At 33.7% G+C, this 19912-nt stretch overlaps 1 protein-coding gene across 1 annotated transcript; it reads left to right on the top strand.

Annotated features, from left to right (window-relative positions):
• Positions 1 to 8845: 8845 nt before the first annotated feature.
• Positions 8846 to 10676, top strand: LOC121238562 (zinc finger protein ZAT9-like). Its single transcript, XM_041135481.1, has 2 exons — positions 8846 to 10229; positions 10500 to 10676. The coding sequence occupies exon 1, from the start codon at positions 8923 to 8925 to the stop codon at positions 10177 to 10179; it is 1257 nt and encodes a 418-aa protein (XP_040991415.1). The 5' UTR covers positions 8846 to 8922; the 3' UTR covers positions 10180 to 10229; positions 10500 to 10676.
• The last annotated feature ends 9236 nt before the right edge of the window (positions 10677 to 19912 follow it).

Genomic DNA, 19912 nt, shown 5'->3' on the forward strand with positions numbered 1-19912 from the left:
ATTTAGTTGAGAAATTAATTTGAGCAATATGATCCTGGCCAACATTATAAGGAAAATGACGAATTATTTACAATAAAAATGATTATTTATGATGAGAATATATTTATTTTAATAGAAAATAACTAGTTATAAATAAATAATTTTTTTGTAACGTGCGAATTATCAAATTGGCCAAGTAGTTACTAAAACATGGAATTATTCGAGTGTAATGGTGGGGTGTGATCTAATTAGAGCATTGGAACTACTATTATAAGTTAGGAATATGTATTATGTAGTAGTAATAGTACTGTAGTACGTAGCATGCATACCAAGCGCCTAGGGTACTGAACTAATTAATTAATTATATATATTAGGTGGGTATATATATAGCTTATATATATATATATATGTGTATGTATATATAGTACATCCACGCTACATGAAATGCATGTCGTAGGCTCTGGCCGAAAACGTTGACTGACTGAGTGAGTTGATCAGCTTAGCTGTCATGGTGCTTTTTGAGCAGAGGCGGAGCATGGGCGTGACACTTGTGAATTGTGATTATAATCAAGTAGTGCGTAGGAAGCTGAGCTGTGTACGTATTTTAATTCGCATGTTTCTCGCACCACCATGATTTTGTAACCTTTAATTTGTCTGAGATTTGTTACCACCTCAGACTAATTGGCTTATCTAACGTTGACCAGCTTTGAGGATAAGGGCGGTTCAACTGTAGGTTGTGATTAGGGAGGACAGCATGCACTTTCTACGCTGACTTTAGTGGTTGTGATTTGTGAGAAAGAAAAGACCAGCGCCTCAACCAGCTTGTTTTTTTATCCAGAATTAATTGGTTGGTATATATATATATATGGTTAATCTCAGTTGAAATTTACGCCCTTTGACGAGTTGAGGACAAAATTAATTGGCTGATATGTGTATATATATATATATATGTGTGTGTGTGTGTAATCGGCCACTAATTAATTAATGGATATCCTTCTCTCTCTCTCTCTCTCTCTTTAATGTTAAATAGTTGTACAAATTCCTTTCAATAAGCTGTAAATATTCCGGACTAGCTAGTGATACAATTGAGAATTGATATAATTCCAATTGATCAGCAAAATAAAACTAAATAAAGAATGGTGCATGCATGCATATATATATATAATTCAACAACCAACCAGCTTACCACGACAGACTAAACTCGAATGCTTTGTAACATTAACCAATGCTATAATAATTCAATCAATTAAGTACCGCAGCTTACAACAAAATTATAAATCACCTTGATGATCACATCATACAATATTGGACCGTCTATCGATCTATATATATATATATATATATGATTTAACTTTAATTTCTTTGGCTTCATCATTCGAGGGAGAGAGACAGAGATAGGTCAAAAGATTTCTTGGTGGCTGCCTTCCAAAGTACTGAAGGACTGGATCATAAAAAACGACCTCTAGCCAGCTTTATCTTCAACTAGAATCTCTCCCCATTAATTAATAATTGCCAGCCATTTATTAGCAGTAGTACTTATGGCTTTATAAGAATATCAAGTATTCAAGTTGTGCCCACTTCAAGTCTAAAGTAAGTGCTACACATGAAATATAAGGAAATGGATGTGTCTATTTAGTAAATCCGTGGACTGATCAACAAAGTGCCATGCGCCTAAAGCTCATCTGTGTTGGCACTAGCCTAGACATGAGCAAACGAACTGCATGATGGTTGTAAAGAACTACTTTTCGAGCATAATAATTAACGTGGGGTACTCAATATTATTTTTATGTGATTTTCCAATAGTTTTATCATAATTATATATATGATCTCCACATAAATATGATAAATTAACATTTGATTAAGTTTACTGATTAACTACTAATTATAAGTATTATTTGGCTAATTAGTCAGATTTTGGGGAACAAATGACTTAATTAACGCGCCCTAATTGGAAAATTAGCCTTCTTTTTTTGGGGAATCACCTCATAATTAACAGCTAGCATGTAATGAGGTGGGTCTACACATGTACACACACATATATAGTTTAATTAAAGTCCAATAATCATGCACCCCGGCAATCTGTTTTATACCCAAAAAAGAAAAACTATTATTTTGAAGAAATCGGAGTTGTTTTGATCAATGACTTATGCTATAAATTTCTTCTACTAATTCATTAATTAATCTTTAATTTACTCAGTTTTTTTTTTTTTAATCTAATAAGTCTACCGTTCCAAAGGTCAGATGGAATCGTGGAAATAACATGCATGCCCTTTCAAGTTTCATTGATGAATGATTCTACGGTTTTAATTTGTTGATCTAATTCTTTTACGCATGCAGTGCAATGTGCATTTTCAAGTTTCATTGTAATGATTCTACGGGTTCTGCCGTTTGGTTTAATTTATTGTACCGAAAGGTTAAAACTACTGCGATGATGGGCTACAGCCTACATGGGTCAAACCCGTATCCCAATAACAATAATTGGGCCTTGAAAATGATGCATGGATTTGGTTCCGACAATGACCAAATTATTATAATTATTATTAACTTTTTTTTATTTTTTTATTTTAAAAAAAGGGAATATTGTGGCCTTGTTGTCTTCAGGTAGAAAACACGTGTTACATATACTAGCTCCGTTACATCAGAAAGCTATAAAATGTTGTAGAATAATGATAGTATTATTATTTTACTATTTTTTTTTGTATTTGATTCTTTCAAATTTTTTTTACTTGATAATTAAGGAAGTGAGTATTAGTAAATTTATATATTTTTTTAATTTTTTCTTAATGATTAAGGATGTTAAAAAAATACTTAACAAAATAATAAAAAAAATTTTGTAATATATTTAGATAGTAGATAAATAATAATATGATAATAAACCAACCTATCACTATCCAATATTGTAACTTAGCTTCTTCTTGTTAATAATTTATATTATGCATGTTTTTTCGTTTGGGATTAAATTAAATTGCATCCACACCTCACACATATATAGGTAAAACCCTATCCCCAGACTTGGGCTGTACTCCAACTAGCTATAGCACAATTAAGACCGTGAAATGAGTGGTCAATGATGCAATTAAAATTACAGCTAGGGTACTTTAGTTAATTTGCCACAAAGGTCAATTTGATCTACATGTTATAACTACTGGTTGTCTTTAATATATATATATATAATTTATAATCTTAATTCCTTGCCTGCAAATGTAAAGATACAATATATGCGATAGATCAGGTTGAAAGTTGTTTGTAGGGGTGTAACCCAAACAAGAATATAAGTCCACATGCCGTTCCAATTCAATTTAGTAAACTCGATCTAAACTTTATTTATATTTAAAACATAAATTTTAATTCAATAATATATTAAAATTATTTGTATAAAACTTAACTTGACTATATATATATAAGTAATTAATGAGCAACACATCATGATGAGGTCTAATTTTGCATCTATATGCATGACGCAAATCTAATGTCATAAACTTTAAGTACTTTAATAGCTAGGGTGGCCTCGGGATAAGTGGTAAACTTTAGCTCATGTATTTCAAAGGAAATCCATGCACGAGGAAAAAAGAAAGAAAGAAAGGCAACGTTACAAATTAAAAGCCTTGAAATAAAAAAGAGACAAGACTAAAGTCAGCAACAAAGAAAATAGATTCCTAATTAATTATAATCATGACCTGATCACCAGAGAAAATTAGAGCTAGCGAAAACTTCCGAGCTAGTATAGTGTACTTAATCATGCTCTTCCCTCAAACCCATTTGACTAATTAATCGATTCGGCAGTCTTTGTGTTGACCAATTAACTTTGGTTGAATATTATTCCATAGACAAGAATATATGGCCGGGTCTCTCAACGTTCATTAATGCGCAAAATGGGTCAAGCCATTTTCCGCAATATCATCCCAGCTTTTATAACACTTAACAGTAATATATATGTTTATAATGTTGTGGAATTTAGTTCACTGGGTTCAACGCGCATGCATGCAGCACGATGCAATGTGCAGACAAACCTGAAACAAGATTTACAAAAAGATCGAGCTCAAGAAAAAAGGTCATGGGGCACGGACAGCCAGCCGGCATGGATTTCTCCAGCTTGCTGCACTACTCCCTGAAATACCGGCGCTGATTGTATTAATTTGCAAATTAGCTAGAATACTTGCCCTGCCCGGCCAACAAAATTAATTGTAAGCTGCAAGTTGATATATTATAAGTATCCTCTTCGGGTATCATATAAAGGTCAATATATATTCCTCCAATCCGGCCAAGGAGTTGGAGAAGCTGAACTTCTTCGATCTCTAAAGCTACTAAAACCATTCCATACATATTTAATTAAATAAATTAATAAACTTTCGTAAACTGAAGATCATAATTTATCACAAATTAATATCCAAAACATAACGTCTCAATAAATAAATAAATAAATCATTCTCAGATATATATCCCACAGCTTGCGTGTCGTCTAAAACAAAACCTCAACACAGTACTATATTCAATCATGTCATGGTCTTAAATGATAGAAAACTTACAGCTTAATTTTGAGTTCAACCAAGTTATAATTAAGCTGCAGGTACGTACTACTTGTAAGTACCATGTACATGTAACGAAAAATTTTATTCATCATCTTCACATCACACACTACACATAATTTTTTCTCTTACAATGTATGGATAATTAGCAGAATAATTTAATTAATTTAAGAAGATTAAAATTAATATAAAAAATATATAAAAATAAGTATGATGTGTACGTTGGTGTGTGTGGATGATGAATAGCAAAACTCAAGTGTAATACTTGAGCCATAAATAAATTAAGAGAGTACTGAATTTTAACTATGCAACAAATTAAAGGGCATTGATGTAATTTAACTAGGAATCTTACTTTAATTACTAATTAATTGAGAAAATAATAAACTTTGTAACTGTATCAAGCGATATCAAGACCTAATTAAATAGAATTAGATCATATATAAATATATATATATATATATGTAGAAAAATAGGACTGCAAATAATTTGCAATGGCTTAATTTGAAGTCCAAACAATTTTCAAAGCTATCAAAATTCTAAAACCAAAACAACAATCTTCCATATAAATACTAGTTGTAAAAAAAAAAAAAAAAAAAAGAAAAAAAAAAGAAAAAAAAATCTTTCATATAAATTAACGATCTTTCAATTAGGCCCTTCATATACGTGATGATGATCATTCAATTTTTTTACATTTTGCACTGATCTAGCTAGCTCGTAAAACTGATCTCTAAAAGTGTTCAAATCTCGGGCACGTACATCGATCGATCCATCAGCAGGCCGGGGGCGAATCATGTAAGGTTATTTTGCCTCCAAATTTAACAAAAAAGAAAAAAGAACAAAAAAATTGGGGGAACTTTTGTATAATACTTCATTAATCATGAATCTCATGCACAAAGCTGAAATGGGTGCAACCATGCATGCAGCGCGCGGCTGCAGCCTCCTCTAATTTCTACTACTCTTTCACTAATCATGTCCACCAGGAACCCTCTAATGCACAGCTAGCTAGGGTACGTCGTTCTTTGTTGATTCCGAAGTATTAATATTTATCCCGTTTCTGCAAACGCTAGCTATAGCGGTCGAAAAACATTAAATTAACTTAGTTGAAGTGACATGATAAATCATCATGTACATGATGAGTGCCTGCTGATCTTGTCCTAAAAAAGAAACACAAGCATGCATGCATGTGCATAATGGAGTACTCGGATCAATTGCAAATTAATATTCTCTCTCACGTAAGAATTAGAACATTAGAATATGATGCAGCTTGTGATCTATCTGTATATACGAACGTCAACAGATCCGAAACGTCTAATTTGTAAGTGTAATAAAACCAGCCCCTGCATACAAAAGCCAAATAACAAATCAATCTTCTTACTTACCCAATGCTGTGGGAAATAATTCATATATATATATATATATATATATATATATATATATATACTTGCGCGCAAAAATATTCCTAGAAAGTACTCTTCAAATTAAACTTCCTGGCTAAAATTTGAAGATCAACAGTGACTAATTAATTTGACATGCAACTGGACCAAAGGTTTCAATGTTAATAATCCTCATGCATGCGTATTTTTCTAACCTTTTTTTATCCCTAGCTATAGCTAGCTTGTTCCTCATAGTTATCATCTCTAGTATAATCAACTAGACAATTGATCATTACGATAACATGCACAACGTACGTACAAAATACAATTAATAAAAGAAATTAGGAGGGAACTAATTTGGAGTCACTTTCATATATGCTTTCATTAGGAATCCAGGATCAATTAAGGTCGGACGTGTTTCACACTATCAACCGAACGGATAACTTGCAGCAATAGAGAAACGGTAGTGATCATCCTAGATAGACTCTGATGCTTAAATTAGTAATAGTATAAGGTGTGAAACACGTCCTTTATAGACGGTATTGATGAATGAAGGATTGAATGGATTGCGGACGAGGGAAGACTAGCTAGGATTAAACAACATTAACGAAAATAATAAATTAAAGATGGATAGAGCATTTACACAACTCAAGCTACAGTACGCAACTAATTATCAACACCAATATATATATATATATATATATATATATATATATATATGATGGAACCTGCAAATATGAATATATAGTGGCAAGGACCACTCTGATGAGTCCATGAAATGGAGGAAAGGAAGAACAAACCCAATTAGCTGGAAATTAAAAAACCAATAAATAAATAAAAGAAAAATTACAATTAGCTATCTATATATAGCTTATTTATTTTATATGTACATACACACATGTACATGTATGTATGTATGCACTTAGCCTACCAAGTAAGCACAATATATAGGATCGTGTTATCATTTTCAATACTACTGTCGAGGGAAAAAGGAAGTGGGAAAATCATGCTGACTTGATGATCTGCTTCGATAATGGAAAATAATTTAAGAATCTGATACCCCCCACCATTCCCATCCCCCCTCCTCCTCCTCCTCCAATAAATAAATAAATAAATAAAAGAAAAAAAGTAATATGGTACATGGTGATCAAGTTAAAAACGTTTGCTAGGTTAGTTGTACATAAATTAAGCTGCTTATCTATATAGGAAAGGACGATACAAGACGTAGCAGTACGCCTATATTTAGATATCATTCCTTGTACCCAGCTTACCAATTAAGTACACAACAATACACCAAATACGGAGAGGACTGCCAGATTTTAAAGGAAACAAATCATCTAGAAATTACATATAAGTTGTTTACACTCTTTTTTTTTTTTAACTTAAGCCTACCAATTAAACCCAATAAATTAGTATTAATGTTAATGACATATTTATATATATATATATATATATTTTTATTTTAAAGAAAATTGTCACCATTCATTCATTCGAAAAACTTGCATTTATAATCGGATATATTTTAAGATGTTATCATATCAAACGTGACAATTAATGACATCAATATTGATGACGTTTAATTGTTGACTAGTTTTAAACATATATAACGTTTCAGGTTCTGCAACTTCTATTGGTATTTCTCTTGGATAGCTAGATCTAAAAGATCATTAAAATAGGGGGAAAAAAAAGATGAAGAAGAAGCAAAATGGAGATAAAAATAATAACAAAATTAGAAAAATATCGCCTTGTGCGAGTTAGAAGGAAAAAGTATAATTGCCCAAAGAATGAATCAAGATCCCATTAGAAAAAAATGGTGGTGTTGACATGGGGAACTCTCAGAACAAGATTGATATGTAATTAATTAATTAATTAATCCCACATGGCAGGCATATATGGACCAAGCTTGTTAGGATCAAATTGTGGTCTGGGGTGAACAATAGGATTGGGGACTGGGTCTACTAACCCCTAACTAAACGGCATTTACCCCTTGGAAAACTCCTTTCTCAATGGGATGTTAGTTTCCCCCCTCCACCCTTCTTCATTCCCTTCACCCCCTCCTTTCAACCAAAGATCCAAAATTGGAGGGAAAAAAAAAAAAAAAAAAATTTAATTAAGTAATCAACGAGTTATAAAAATATTATTTTTAGGATTTAGAAAAGGACTAGCCGGCATGCTAAAGCTACCGGCACTGACATCTTGCCCTGATATCACCGGCATAAAGGTGACAGAATCTGTAAATAAAGAAAAACTAATTTTTTAATTGAGCAACCGTACCGAAAGGGTACTGTTTATTAACCATTGGCTCTGGTGATGCCACATGTAGCACGCGGGTAACGTGGACTGTTGTTATTGGGTAGACGTCGTTGGTCAATTTTTTTACCAAGTCACGAGCCGGTGATGTTAACGAGTGGTGTCGTTACCCCAGTCTTGGTGAGGGGGTTCTCAATTCTGCTTCGTCGTTACAACAAACCCCAGCAGTTTCCTTTGACTTGTGCTTATTCCGGCAGTTTCTCGTTATTTCCCAGAATGCCCTTCATTAATTCTCACAAAACTCTTACTCATTTACTGCTATTAATGAATAATGATGTGTTTACCAAAAATACGAAATGGGAAACCCAATGTTGCCTTCTTACAGCACCAACATTCCTAATTTTCTGTTTATTCTCATTTATATCAAAGATTTTGGAGGAAGGATAATTTGGGGAATTCGAGAATAGGTGAAAAAAAAAAAGAGAAGGTGGTGGGAAATAAATTATACTAGAAACGGGCAAGGCTCGCATGTTACATGTCGCCTTTTTCTCTACTCATGCATACGCGTTAATTAAATTAATTGTTTTTAGGCGTTTTTATGAGAAATTAAGATTAAGTCCCTAATCCAAAAACAAAATCCCATTTTGATTTTATTTTATTATATGGGATTATTATTATTAATGTTGGTATCTTTGTATATATCACTTGGTGGAGGAATGCTTGTCACCTACTCCTTTTTTAGTTTCCACTCTCTTCTCCTCCTTCTCTCTCACAGAGAATGCCAGAGAGCTCACATGCTTTTCAGAGAGACAAATAGGCAGATAGCTCTCTGTTTCTGCTCTCTTCTTCGCACTGCTTCCTCTTTTTTTTGGGGGGGGTTTTGGGCTTTGATTGATTTCTTTCTCTCTCTCTATATTTTTGTTGTTGTTGTTGTTGTTGGGTTTGTGATGGAGAAGCACAAGTGTAAGCTATGCTCGAGGGGCTTCTCCAATGGCAGAGCTTTGGGAGGTCACATGAGGTCTCACATGTTGAATCTTCCGATTCCTGTAAAAACAGAGGAAACACCATTACCCCCAGTACTACCACCGCCACAGCCACCACACGACCAGCTCAGCGAGACCGAGTCAGCTTCATCTCCGTCATCTTCTTCAGAAGAAGAAGGAGGAGGAGGAGGAGGAGACGATGATGAAAAGGGTCTCTACTATGGCCTGAGAGAGAACCCAAAGAGAAGCATTCGGTTGGTAGATCCTGAATTTTCGCTTGCTGTGGATGCTGGGTCCGTGGTCCTTCAAGATAGGGAGAGCGAGACCGAGTCGTCCAAGAACCCGACTCGGCGACGATCCAAGCGGACTCGGAATTTAGAGATAAAGTTCCACCTTCATGATCAGCAGCGTCTTCAAGAACAAGTGGAGCCTATGAAAAAGCTCAACTTCAACAAGGCCGAGTCATGGGCTGAGCCTGAACCGGTGAGTTCGATCTCCGACACCACGACCGAGGAAGATGTTGCTTTTTGCCTCATGATGCTTTCGAGGGATAAATGGAAGAAACAAGAACAAGACGACGAGGAAGAAGACCCAGATGACGAAGCAGAGAGATACTTGGATGACTCCGAGGAGTCCGAGGATCAGCTCAAGCTGTCCAAAACTCGAACACGAGGAAAGTACAAGTGCGAGACATGCAAGAAAACCTTTCGATCCTACCAAGCTCTAGGTGGACACAGAGCAAGCCATAAGAAGATCAAGGTCAATCCTGCTCCGGTTTACGAGCCAGAATTGGAGCAAGTGAATGTGGGTACTTCTTCGTCTATGCCGGAGAAAAAGATTCATGAATGTCCTGTTTGTTTCAGAGTGTTTGCGTCAGGACAAGCTCTTGGTGGGCATAAGAGAACCCATGTAACTGGCTCGGCACAGCCACCAGCTTCTGTTAGAAGTTCAATCAAACTTGGTCAAGCGTTGATAGATCTTAATCTTCCAGCTCCAATGGACGATGACGATATTAGCCAAATCGAGCTTTCGGCGGTGTCTGATGCAGAATTCGTGAACCCCCATTAGGGAAGGAACTTCGGCATTGAATTTTGCTGCACAAGAAAGTTCATCCCGAGGTAAAAAGTCTTGGTCTTTGGTGTCCTTTGATCTAGTACTATGTCAAAGTTGTTACATTTAATGTTTCTTTGTGCGCTGAACATTATTCTTCCACGTTCCAACTGTAATTCTTTTCTCGGAATTATGTTCTGTTTTCTGTAACAACTGAGTTAGAGGCTTAGAGCATCCATTAATGGAGGAACCGCATACTTATTCACAATTTCCTTCATTTTTTAAAAAATATGTACTGCTATAATTTGTTCTTTTTTTTCCTTTTTGAGTTGTTACAGAAATCTGTAGAAGAAGAAATCAGCGTTCTTGTCAATAGGTTCCGTCGCAGTTTCCAAGTTGTTCAAGCTAGTGAACTGTTCAACCATTCATTTTTGCTGAATATATTACAAAGTCATTTTCAAAAGAAGTTGATCAACCTGTACTTTTTATAATAGAAAAGTAACTTCCACCTGTTACCCACTGTTCCAATTCTTTTTTCTTCTCTCTGTTTTTTTTTTTTTCCCCCTGTAATAATGTTTTACTTCTCTTTCGGTCTGAGACTGTTTTAAGCTTCTCGTATAGATCTGCATAACCAGCAGAGATGGAAAGATTAAAAAGAACATTAATGGCTAAGATTTGCAAAAAAAAAAAAAAAGCATTGAAGATGCACCTGATTTTCTTTAAGATTTTTCCATATCCATATCTGGGAAATCTGGAAAAGGTGATTGCGTGAAAAAGCAGAGTAATTTTGTTTGGTTTGAGCGTGATGAACCCAAGGTATCCGGCGAGGCAGGCCGATTGAAAATACATGGAAATCTTCAGTCACGTTCATTAAATTTGTAATAAATGACATAAGTGGTATTCTTTTTGCACATTTAATTCCTTGAGTGAATACTTGGGACGGTTATTTTTGTGATTTAGCAGAAGTTGAAACAGAAGGGTGCTGATTGACTACAAAATGCATAGAAAACAAAAAAGAAACTTGGGTGCTCAAATGGGAAAAGAATAACCAGATCCCTTTTAAGAAGTAGGGCTGGCATGATGCTCTCTACTCTCTTTTGGTATCCAGATAGAGCTACTAACCAAGAAGAAGAAGGGAAAAAAAAAAAAAAAAAAAAAAAGAAGCTATCCAGGTAGAGCTAACATAAAAGGTGGTGTCATTCTGGCAATCTGCTTTGGACTTTCTTTAACAAATTTATTTTCACAAAAAAAAAAAAAAAAAAAAAAAAAAATCATCAGAAAAATTAAAAAAGAGCAACAGATTTTGCTTTAAATGCAAACTCTTAGTTTTCCTAACCCAAAAAGAAAAATAAAAAACTTTCTTGCCCCAAAAGGAAAAAATACTGTAAGTTTTAGGTTGGCACTTCATCCATTACTTCTTTTCCATCTCTTGATCAAACATTAATTAGATAGCAATCCATATATTGTCTGATTTTAGACTATGATTGAGGTACGCGTTTTGTAATATTTGATTCAATTTTTAATGAATTTGAGATAATCATGCATAGTAAGTACTTAATCAAATTTGAAATGAACTGTGTAAACTAGATAATGAGATGAGATGAGATGATTTTAGATGAAAGTTGAAAGTTGAATAAAATATTGTTAGAATATTATTTATTATTATTATTATTTTAAGATTTTAAAAAAATTGAATTGTTTATTATATTTTTTATAAGAATTTAAAAAATTTGTAATGATAAATGAGATGAGATGAAACCGTTTCTGTATCAAAACGTGGCTACAATTTGAGTTCGGATACTTGACAGTACTGTTATCCTATTATAAGTTGAAATGTCATTTTTTTTTGAACTTTCGGCTACCTAAAAGTTTTCTAACTATGACATTGAGAGAAACTTATACCGTAGAGTTTCTACTCACAATTGTCTCCAATTGATCAGGTTCACCAGGCCACAAGGCTACCTGTCATACAAGGGGGGTGTCTTGGCTGCACCAAGAAGACCAGCTGTTCTTTTCCTTCTTTCCTTTTTTTTTTTTTTTTTTTTACCCCAACTATTTCAAAGGCTAATTTAAACGATAAAGCAACCCATTCAAAATTTTGATTTTTGTAATGCAAAGTTAACTACCTTATAAGAAAAGGCAAACGTGTTCACAGTGGACTGACAAAATGACAATTAGCTGTCATGCTAGCCCTGCTTCTTTCAAGGGAGTTGCTTATTCCTTTGCCACTTGGTACTCTGCCCATGACTTCATCCTGAGGACGGGAAAAACACCCTCATTATGACTTCTTCTTATAATATTTCCGTCTCCGTTACTTTTTTTTTTTTTTTTTTTTCTATACTCAATTTACAAGAAGAATCTAATTGCTTGACCCAATAGAACATATGTATTTCTTGTTTATTTCCCTTCAGTCTTGTGCTTGATCCAAGGTATTTTAGGTAGTTTCTTGTTCTTTTCCATAGGAATTGTTGATTTGTTCGGTTCCTTCATATTCTCGAAAGCAGAGGCTCCTGTCCTCATAGTCAAGTACATGTTGCCTCATAGTTCACATATCACCACTCATTTCTATTGTCAAATAACAACAATATTAGGAAGGAAAAAAAAAAGAAAAAAGAACCATTTAGTTTTGTCAAAGAAAATAGAGCAAGGACCAGGCAACTATTGGCAATAGCACCTAATTTCAATGCTACCTAGTGAAGCCTATAATTGTTTATTTTATTTTCAGCAAGTAAAGGGCATATACCTTGCTGGATTAGATTGAATCTTTTACATGTGAAATTGTTGCGCAATGAAGTTAGCTAGTTGGAGATCAGCTTATATATTCTTCGACCTTTCGTCTAATACATTTCATTTCAACCCTGCATTTATCCTGCGTTAAGTCAAAGTTATCATACTAATATCCCCTGCATAATGCCTATATATATTCCCTTTGGCAGCACATCTTTTAAGAACAGAAAAATAACAAGCAAGGCTAGTAAATTTGAAGACTATGCAAGTGGTGGTAATGCCCTAGATGATCTCCAAGAGGGAGCTGAGCCCTTTTTTTTTTTTTTTTTTTTTTAATGGGAAGAGAGAACAAAATCAGGGTACTAATAATTATACATTTTTTAAGTGATTAATCTCCAAGTCTTGACCATTTGAGGATGCTTATCTTGAAATGCTTGACCATATCAGCCAAAGACATCACAAAACAGTAGAATAATAGCAATGGGCCAGTGTGAGGACAGCTTGGGTTGGCTGGCCTTAGCGGTTGTGTATTTGAGAGGGGCTTATCGATCAGTCGGTGGGTCGGTTCTTGTTCCATTCGTAAAACCAAAACAAAAAAGAAGAAAAATATCATAATTTTTGAAAAGAAAAGGTAGGAACAAATTAAAGAAGGGTGTGGAAGTAGAAGGTAAAGGGGGCTAAAGGTTTTGTGAGAGTGAGTGCCACCTTCATATATATATGGGGGGGTGTTCATGTGGGTTTGAATAAAAAGCAAGAAACCAACAAAACTACCCTTAAATTTTTTCCCATCTTATGACTTGAAAAGCCCTCCCCCAAAAAGAACGAGTCAACAATGTGATCTTTTTCCTCTCCTTTTATCTTCAGTGTTCTAACATTAACATTGTTGGTACCACTACAAAAACATCATTATCATCCTTGAAAGCTACATATAGAATATCTATTTCTATATATTATTATATATTATATGTATTGCAATAATTACTTCTATTCTGAGCTCTAAATTAAAGTGATTCACATCGTCTAGGTTGTTGGTTTTCACAATTCCAAGTCTTAATTAAGAACATGGTTTTTTTTTTTTTTTTTTCTAGAAAGAAACTCACGAATGGCCTGACTTTACAAGGGGAGATTTTGAACTTGGATCAATGTCTGTTTGTTGGTCTGTTTGAGGAACTACCTACGCCTATGGCCTGAAGGTTAGTGTTGCAAATTGTTATAGTCTGAAGCTGTACGGAATAATGTCTCTTATTAATTAATGAGTACCCGGCCTGCATCAGGCTCCTTACTATACATACTGTATCTGGGAGGGAGCCTTTAACATCAGAATTTTACTAATAAAGGTCATTCTTTTCTTGAATGTTGACGGCCGGCTCATGATCTTTATTTGAAGTTTTAGCCAGTCTTGCAAATATATTGTTGATCAATCGCGAACAAATTATAATAAGGAATTGAGACTATCAATCGCACTTGATTCTATAGCGCAAGATCAGTCCATATTAATTAATTCTATATATCATGATATAGACCTTCAAGGGGAATTAAAGGGGTATTAAACAGATTAAGCAAAAATGTTGGCCTACTTATATGAATAAATTGATGTTAATTACTGGATATTGATCATGTTAGTCTTAATTTGAACACATTGACAACCATTTGCTGAGATATTAAGATATATATTTTATAATAGGCTCTGTTTGGATGCTTAATTAGATCAGTATCTCAAATCATCTATGAATAATAATAAAATAATTTTTTAATAATAGTGAACTGTTTGTGAATAATAATAAAGTAGTATAATATTAATATCAAAGAACAATTGTGTTCTCAAAAGTAGTTTTACAATTTAACGTATCACATCAAGTCATATTAATTTGTGAGTTTAATTTTATAAAATTTCGTCGTGGCTAAAACATTTATTTAAAAATATATATATATATATATATATATATAACCAAGTAAAAATAACAGAGCTGAACCCACTACGTACAGCCTTATCTGCATGCTTTGTTTTAATAACCTAGCTTTTGTTTTTGTTTTTTTTAACCTTGCACTACCTTGCAAAGTGTCTGTGCAGTACTGTTAGATAGGGTTTATGCAGCTGATCATCATATGAGTCCAAGATCCCACGTTCAATTTTCGAAAGTTATGCAGCAAAATATGAAATATATATATATATATATATATATATATATATATATATATAGAGGACCACAAGGTTATTGGAAACCTGTCTCAAGCCATATATCGATCTGATTTTCCTAACGGAAAGAGAGAGAGAGCATGCATCCATTAATATATTTTGGTTGATTTAATTAAGGGATCGAAAAGTGAATATAGTGGTTATAGATTTATAATGTATCTTACCCTACTGAGAGTGTCAACTACGTATACGTACAAATCTTATTTTAAACTTATTTTTAGTTACATAATCACCATCTAATTATCACTCAAAATTATACTATTTTTTAATAATATTAGATATAATCGTATCTAGGATGTGCAAGCCCTCCACCATCTCTTTAAGAAATTAAGTGGATCTCACTGTAAAAAATTGAATTTTTCATATATATATATGATCAATTTCTTGTGTGCCCCACATTTTTAAATAAAAAAAATTGTACGAAATATTTGCACACTCTAAAAGTGTACAAATCTTTTTTTCTACCTTACAATATGCAAATGTCTATCACCTAACATGTGACCACACCACAACTACCAAAAAAAAAAATGAGCGAAATTATATAAGAGCCATTTATTAACGCCCCAACTTGGATTATTAATTAAGAGGAACACAATACGTACGTACGTACGTTAAAAAGTCGATGCTCCATTGGTTTCCAAAAGAGCCCCTCGATCCCCTCAAATTTCTTTCCCTTTCCTTTAATATTTTCTAACCAAGCAAACAGCGCAGTACAGTTTCAATGCTTAACTTGTGACTTAACCATAAAATGGCCCCCCCACCACCAAAGTTTGGCATATTATATAGAAGACAGCTTATATATCCAACTTTTTTTTTCTTTTTCTTTTTTTTTTTTTCCCGTTGGCTGCATGTCACATTTTTTCGGCTTCATTTCCTTCTTTTTGAACCAGCAGCTAGCTTGTTTGATAGATATTTTATTGCCCATATGGTATTCTTTTTATGCAGTATATAGGCGCGCGTTGCCATTAGTTCACGCTACAAACACCATGATTCCATGCCCCTTCCCCGAAGTCATACACACTCATCAAAAGCCTCACACTACCAAGTAGTACTGTTTAGTTTGTGTCTCACATGTGATCTCCAACCCATACGAAAGATGCTTTTGCTCAACAATTCCCTAGCCTAGCTTCTTCTCTTTTAATCACTTTCAATTTCACCCATGGTCCCATCAAACGTCAATGAACCACAATTAAGAACAAGCAGCACCATGTGTAGGGCGTGTCAACCAATAATCTTAAAGTATTAATATATTATTAATTACGTGATATATTAACTTCAACAGGCCGAAATTCCCTACCTATAATATTCTAGCCTAAGTATGTTAAATATGGTATGAGAAATATCGATCCGTGTTCAATCAAAATACATGGATATATTAGATATGATATGGATTGAACACGGATCCAGTAGTAGTACTACTCTACTCTCGTTCCTTTCCAAAAATTTTAAGTTCTTTAAGAGATATAGAGTACTACTTCCAAATCTGATACATCATCCAAGTCATGCACACTGTTTCTAAAAAGTTGGGTTCACAAATTAGCTAGCTAGCTAGGGAGGGCACCGGCATGGGAGAGTTTTGGAATAGGACAGGGTTGAAGTATAGAACAATGATATACACACAACACATTTCGCAACATATTTCACAACACATGTATGTTTTAAAGTAAGGGTATTTTTGTAAAGTGATATTACTTTTATAAAATATTTTACTAAACTATCATTTATTTTAAAATATAGTTGTGTAATATATTGTGAAAAGTAATGTGTGTTTTTCATTTTTCTAAAGCATATACTTGGCTTGTCTGCTTTGCGGATGGTACAAGCTGAGCTGTGGTCATCTTTGAAAATTGAAAAAGCAATCCCCCGGTCAAGCGTGATCAATACGATCGATCTCAACCTATTCTATGACCATTATTTGCCCTTATGTGGACTAAATTATTTGTCTCTTAGATCAACTTATAATTGATCATGAAGAGTAACTGTCCCAAGGATATTTCAAGATTGATCAGGATTCTGCATGATCTAGCTGCTCATGTTATATATATATATATAGAGGGGAGAGAGAGAAAGAGAGAGATGATATGAACTGATTGTCCAAATTAAATACAGTTGGCCAAAACAGGTTCTGCAGTTTTTTCTGATCTCATGTACCATATGTTAAATTTGGTCTAGTAGTAGAATTATATATATATATATGAAAAGACTTTATTTTCTCCTCTCTCTTTGGGACCTTAAAAGAATTTCACTGCCAAATGATTGTAGTCATGAAGCCTGCAACAAGACGTACCATTAATCAATTGTATGTGTTTTCCACACGTAATATATACAGTAATTTAGAATGGAATTTTATAAGAGGGAGATCATGAAAGCATGCTTGCTAGTGCGATTTTACCGTAATATTTTGACTCGTCCTTTCCCTCAAGCCGGGCTCGCCTTTTTCTTATTGTTTAATATTACATCCGCCTGAATTATCAGATAGTTTCGTGCCCCTTGAAATTTATTGGATATAGATTTGACTTCCTTTTCCAAATTGATGCCAAGAAGATCAAATTTCGTTGACTGAGAAATTGAGAATATATATTTTGCTGCTAATTTTGTCAATATTTTCCTTGGGTTTATAAGAAAACTATATATATATATATGCCAATTTTCAAGCATTATTTAAATGAAGTTTTACATGAAGTTTCGTCCACGATTGTTTTTTTTTTTTTTTTTTTTTTTTTTTTTTTTTTCCGATAGAACATAAATAGATCAGAAATTGGAAAACAAAAGAAATTAAGGAAATTAAAGTGGCTAAAGATCAGATCTTTAACAAGCAATACTGCCATGCATGCATGTCATCAGCAATGATCTTGGATCTGATCTACAAAAAGTTTTTGGCCTACACTATTCATGATATGAGCAATCGCAAAGTTGTGATCATCATCAATATTCTAAATTCTATCGGATCTTCAAATCTCATAAGTGCATGATAATTATTCTTTACAAAAACTCAAAGATCAAAACCTAGCTAGCTAGCCACCTTCAACGGCCAGCCACTCCAAAAATCTTCTATTTCCGTGAAGAGGGGCAACGTTGGGATTCTTGCCTACTATCGTATAGTAATGGCTCGATGCATGAATATTGGTGTGACATAAATGATCGATGAATTTATTTAGAGTTAAATACTATATATATATATATATATATATATATATATATATATATTGGCGTGTTGATCAGAATTAAACTAATTTCAATATATAGCTAGCAACTTCTCTCTTTTCAAGTTAGGCTGCCAACTTGCCCTTAATTAATTATCTGAATATATATATATATATATATATATATATATATATAATTAACTTGATCTTCTTGGTTAATTAGTGGCTTTGCATGACTACCCAAATTGCCCATTTAAGAATATAGCTTCCTCGATCGATCGGCCGATCGGTATATGGTTAAGTAGTACCAATTAATCAGATTGTGCCCATTGCTTACTACTGCCAATTCAAATTATAAGTATTTTAGTCATCATTTTACTATATCCTGACAAATCATCAAATGATCAAAATATCTCATCTGATCTTATCCTAATTTCGCTTAAAAATGGAAAAAAAATAGTAAAAAGTGAAAAATATCCATTTAAAGAGAAAACTAAATTAATAGTTGTTAAGAAAATCACACGGAAAATTTCAAGCTTTTTCCAATTTCTCTTTTTTTTCTCTCTCTCCTGTTTTCTCCTTAATTGGTGTAACTTACAAGTCAAAGGCACCGAGCAGCAAGTGCCAACGACCATTATGAGTGTTGGAAAATGCAGACTCATAAACTTTAGTGCTATAAATCATTTTCCAGTCATATAGAATTGTGATAATATATATATGTGTGTATATATATATATATATATATATATATATATATATATACACATATTAATGGGATTCTGCTGGTCCAAACTACGATTTTTCAAACCACAAACACTTGGTGCCAGTCTAATTGTCTTGTTTTACCTTGACTTCCTCAGCTTAGCAGCACTATGATTATGAACGCAATTCTAATATCAAATACAGTCACGTAGATCGAACACTAAATTCTAAAACATGGTGAAGGGGCTTAATATCACTCCAAGGCCTATTGGGCTGCTTCACGGGCCTAGGCTACAACTCAAGCCAATAACCAACTCCCCTTATAACCCAATCCATCATAACCATTAAAAGAATAATCAATTGAGAATATCCCAGACAAGAAGAGCTATTCGATCGTTTGGATTTGATTATACTCTCTATCCCGATATTTGAATTTCAAATAACAAATAAGTTCACTGTCGCATGGTAAAATAAATCTCATGGAGTCTATATATACATATCCCCTAGGTATGTGATGGGGATTGAATTCATTTTAGCTTAAAAAAAAATATTTTTATTGTGATAACTGACTTAAGCATCGGAAGTGTTCTCCAGAACTCTCAAGCCGCACAACTTTTTGGTTGTGGGTGATCGTGTCTGAGAAGTTATGAAACACGTCCATAATACATGGCTTCGGTGCTTACCCTGTTGTTGAATCCCATGTATATATATATATATATATATATATATATATATGTAACTCTTAACTCGTCAACAAGACTATATTTACGACAAATGTTTGTCATGTATACAGAAGTCCTTGGCAACTCTACTACTGCATGCTGTGCATAATTACGTTCTGATCTTGCTGAGGTACCAACATCATGTGGCACATGCATCAATATCCACTATGTGGAAAGAAAATGCACAACTTTTTTGACGATTGTATCTGAAAATGGATGATCATGACCATTTCCTGGAAAACTGACTGGAAGCGAAATTT

Source organism: Juglans microcarpa x Juglans regia, chromosome 7D, assembly GCF_004785595.1.
Source record: "Juglans microcarpa x Juglans regia isolate MS1-56 chromosome 7D, Jm3101_v1.0, whole genome shotgun sequence".
NCBI classification, from domain to species: Eukaryota; Viridiplantae; Streptophyta; class Magnoliopsida; order Fagales; family Juglandaceae; genus Juglans; species Juglans microcarpa x Juglans regia.

Excerpts from the sequence above, each read along its gene's own strand:
- LOC121238562 (XM_041135481.1), top strand. The coding sequence starts at position 8,923 with ATGCTTTTCAGAGAGACAAATAGGCAGATAGCTCTCTGTTTCTGCTCT.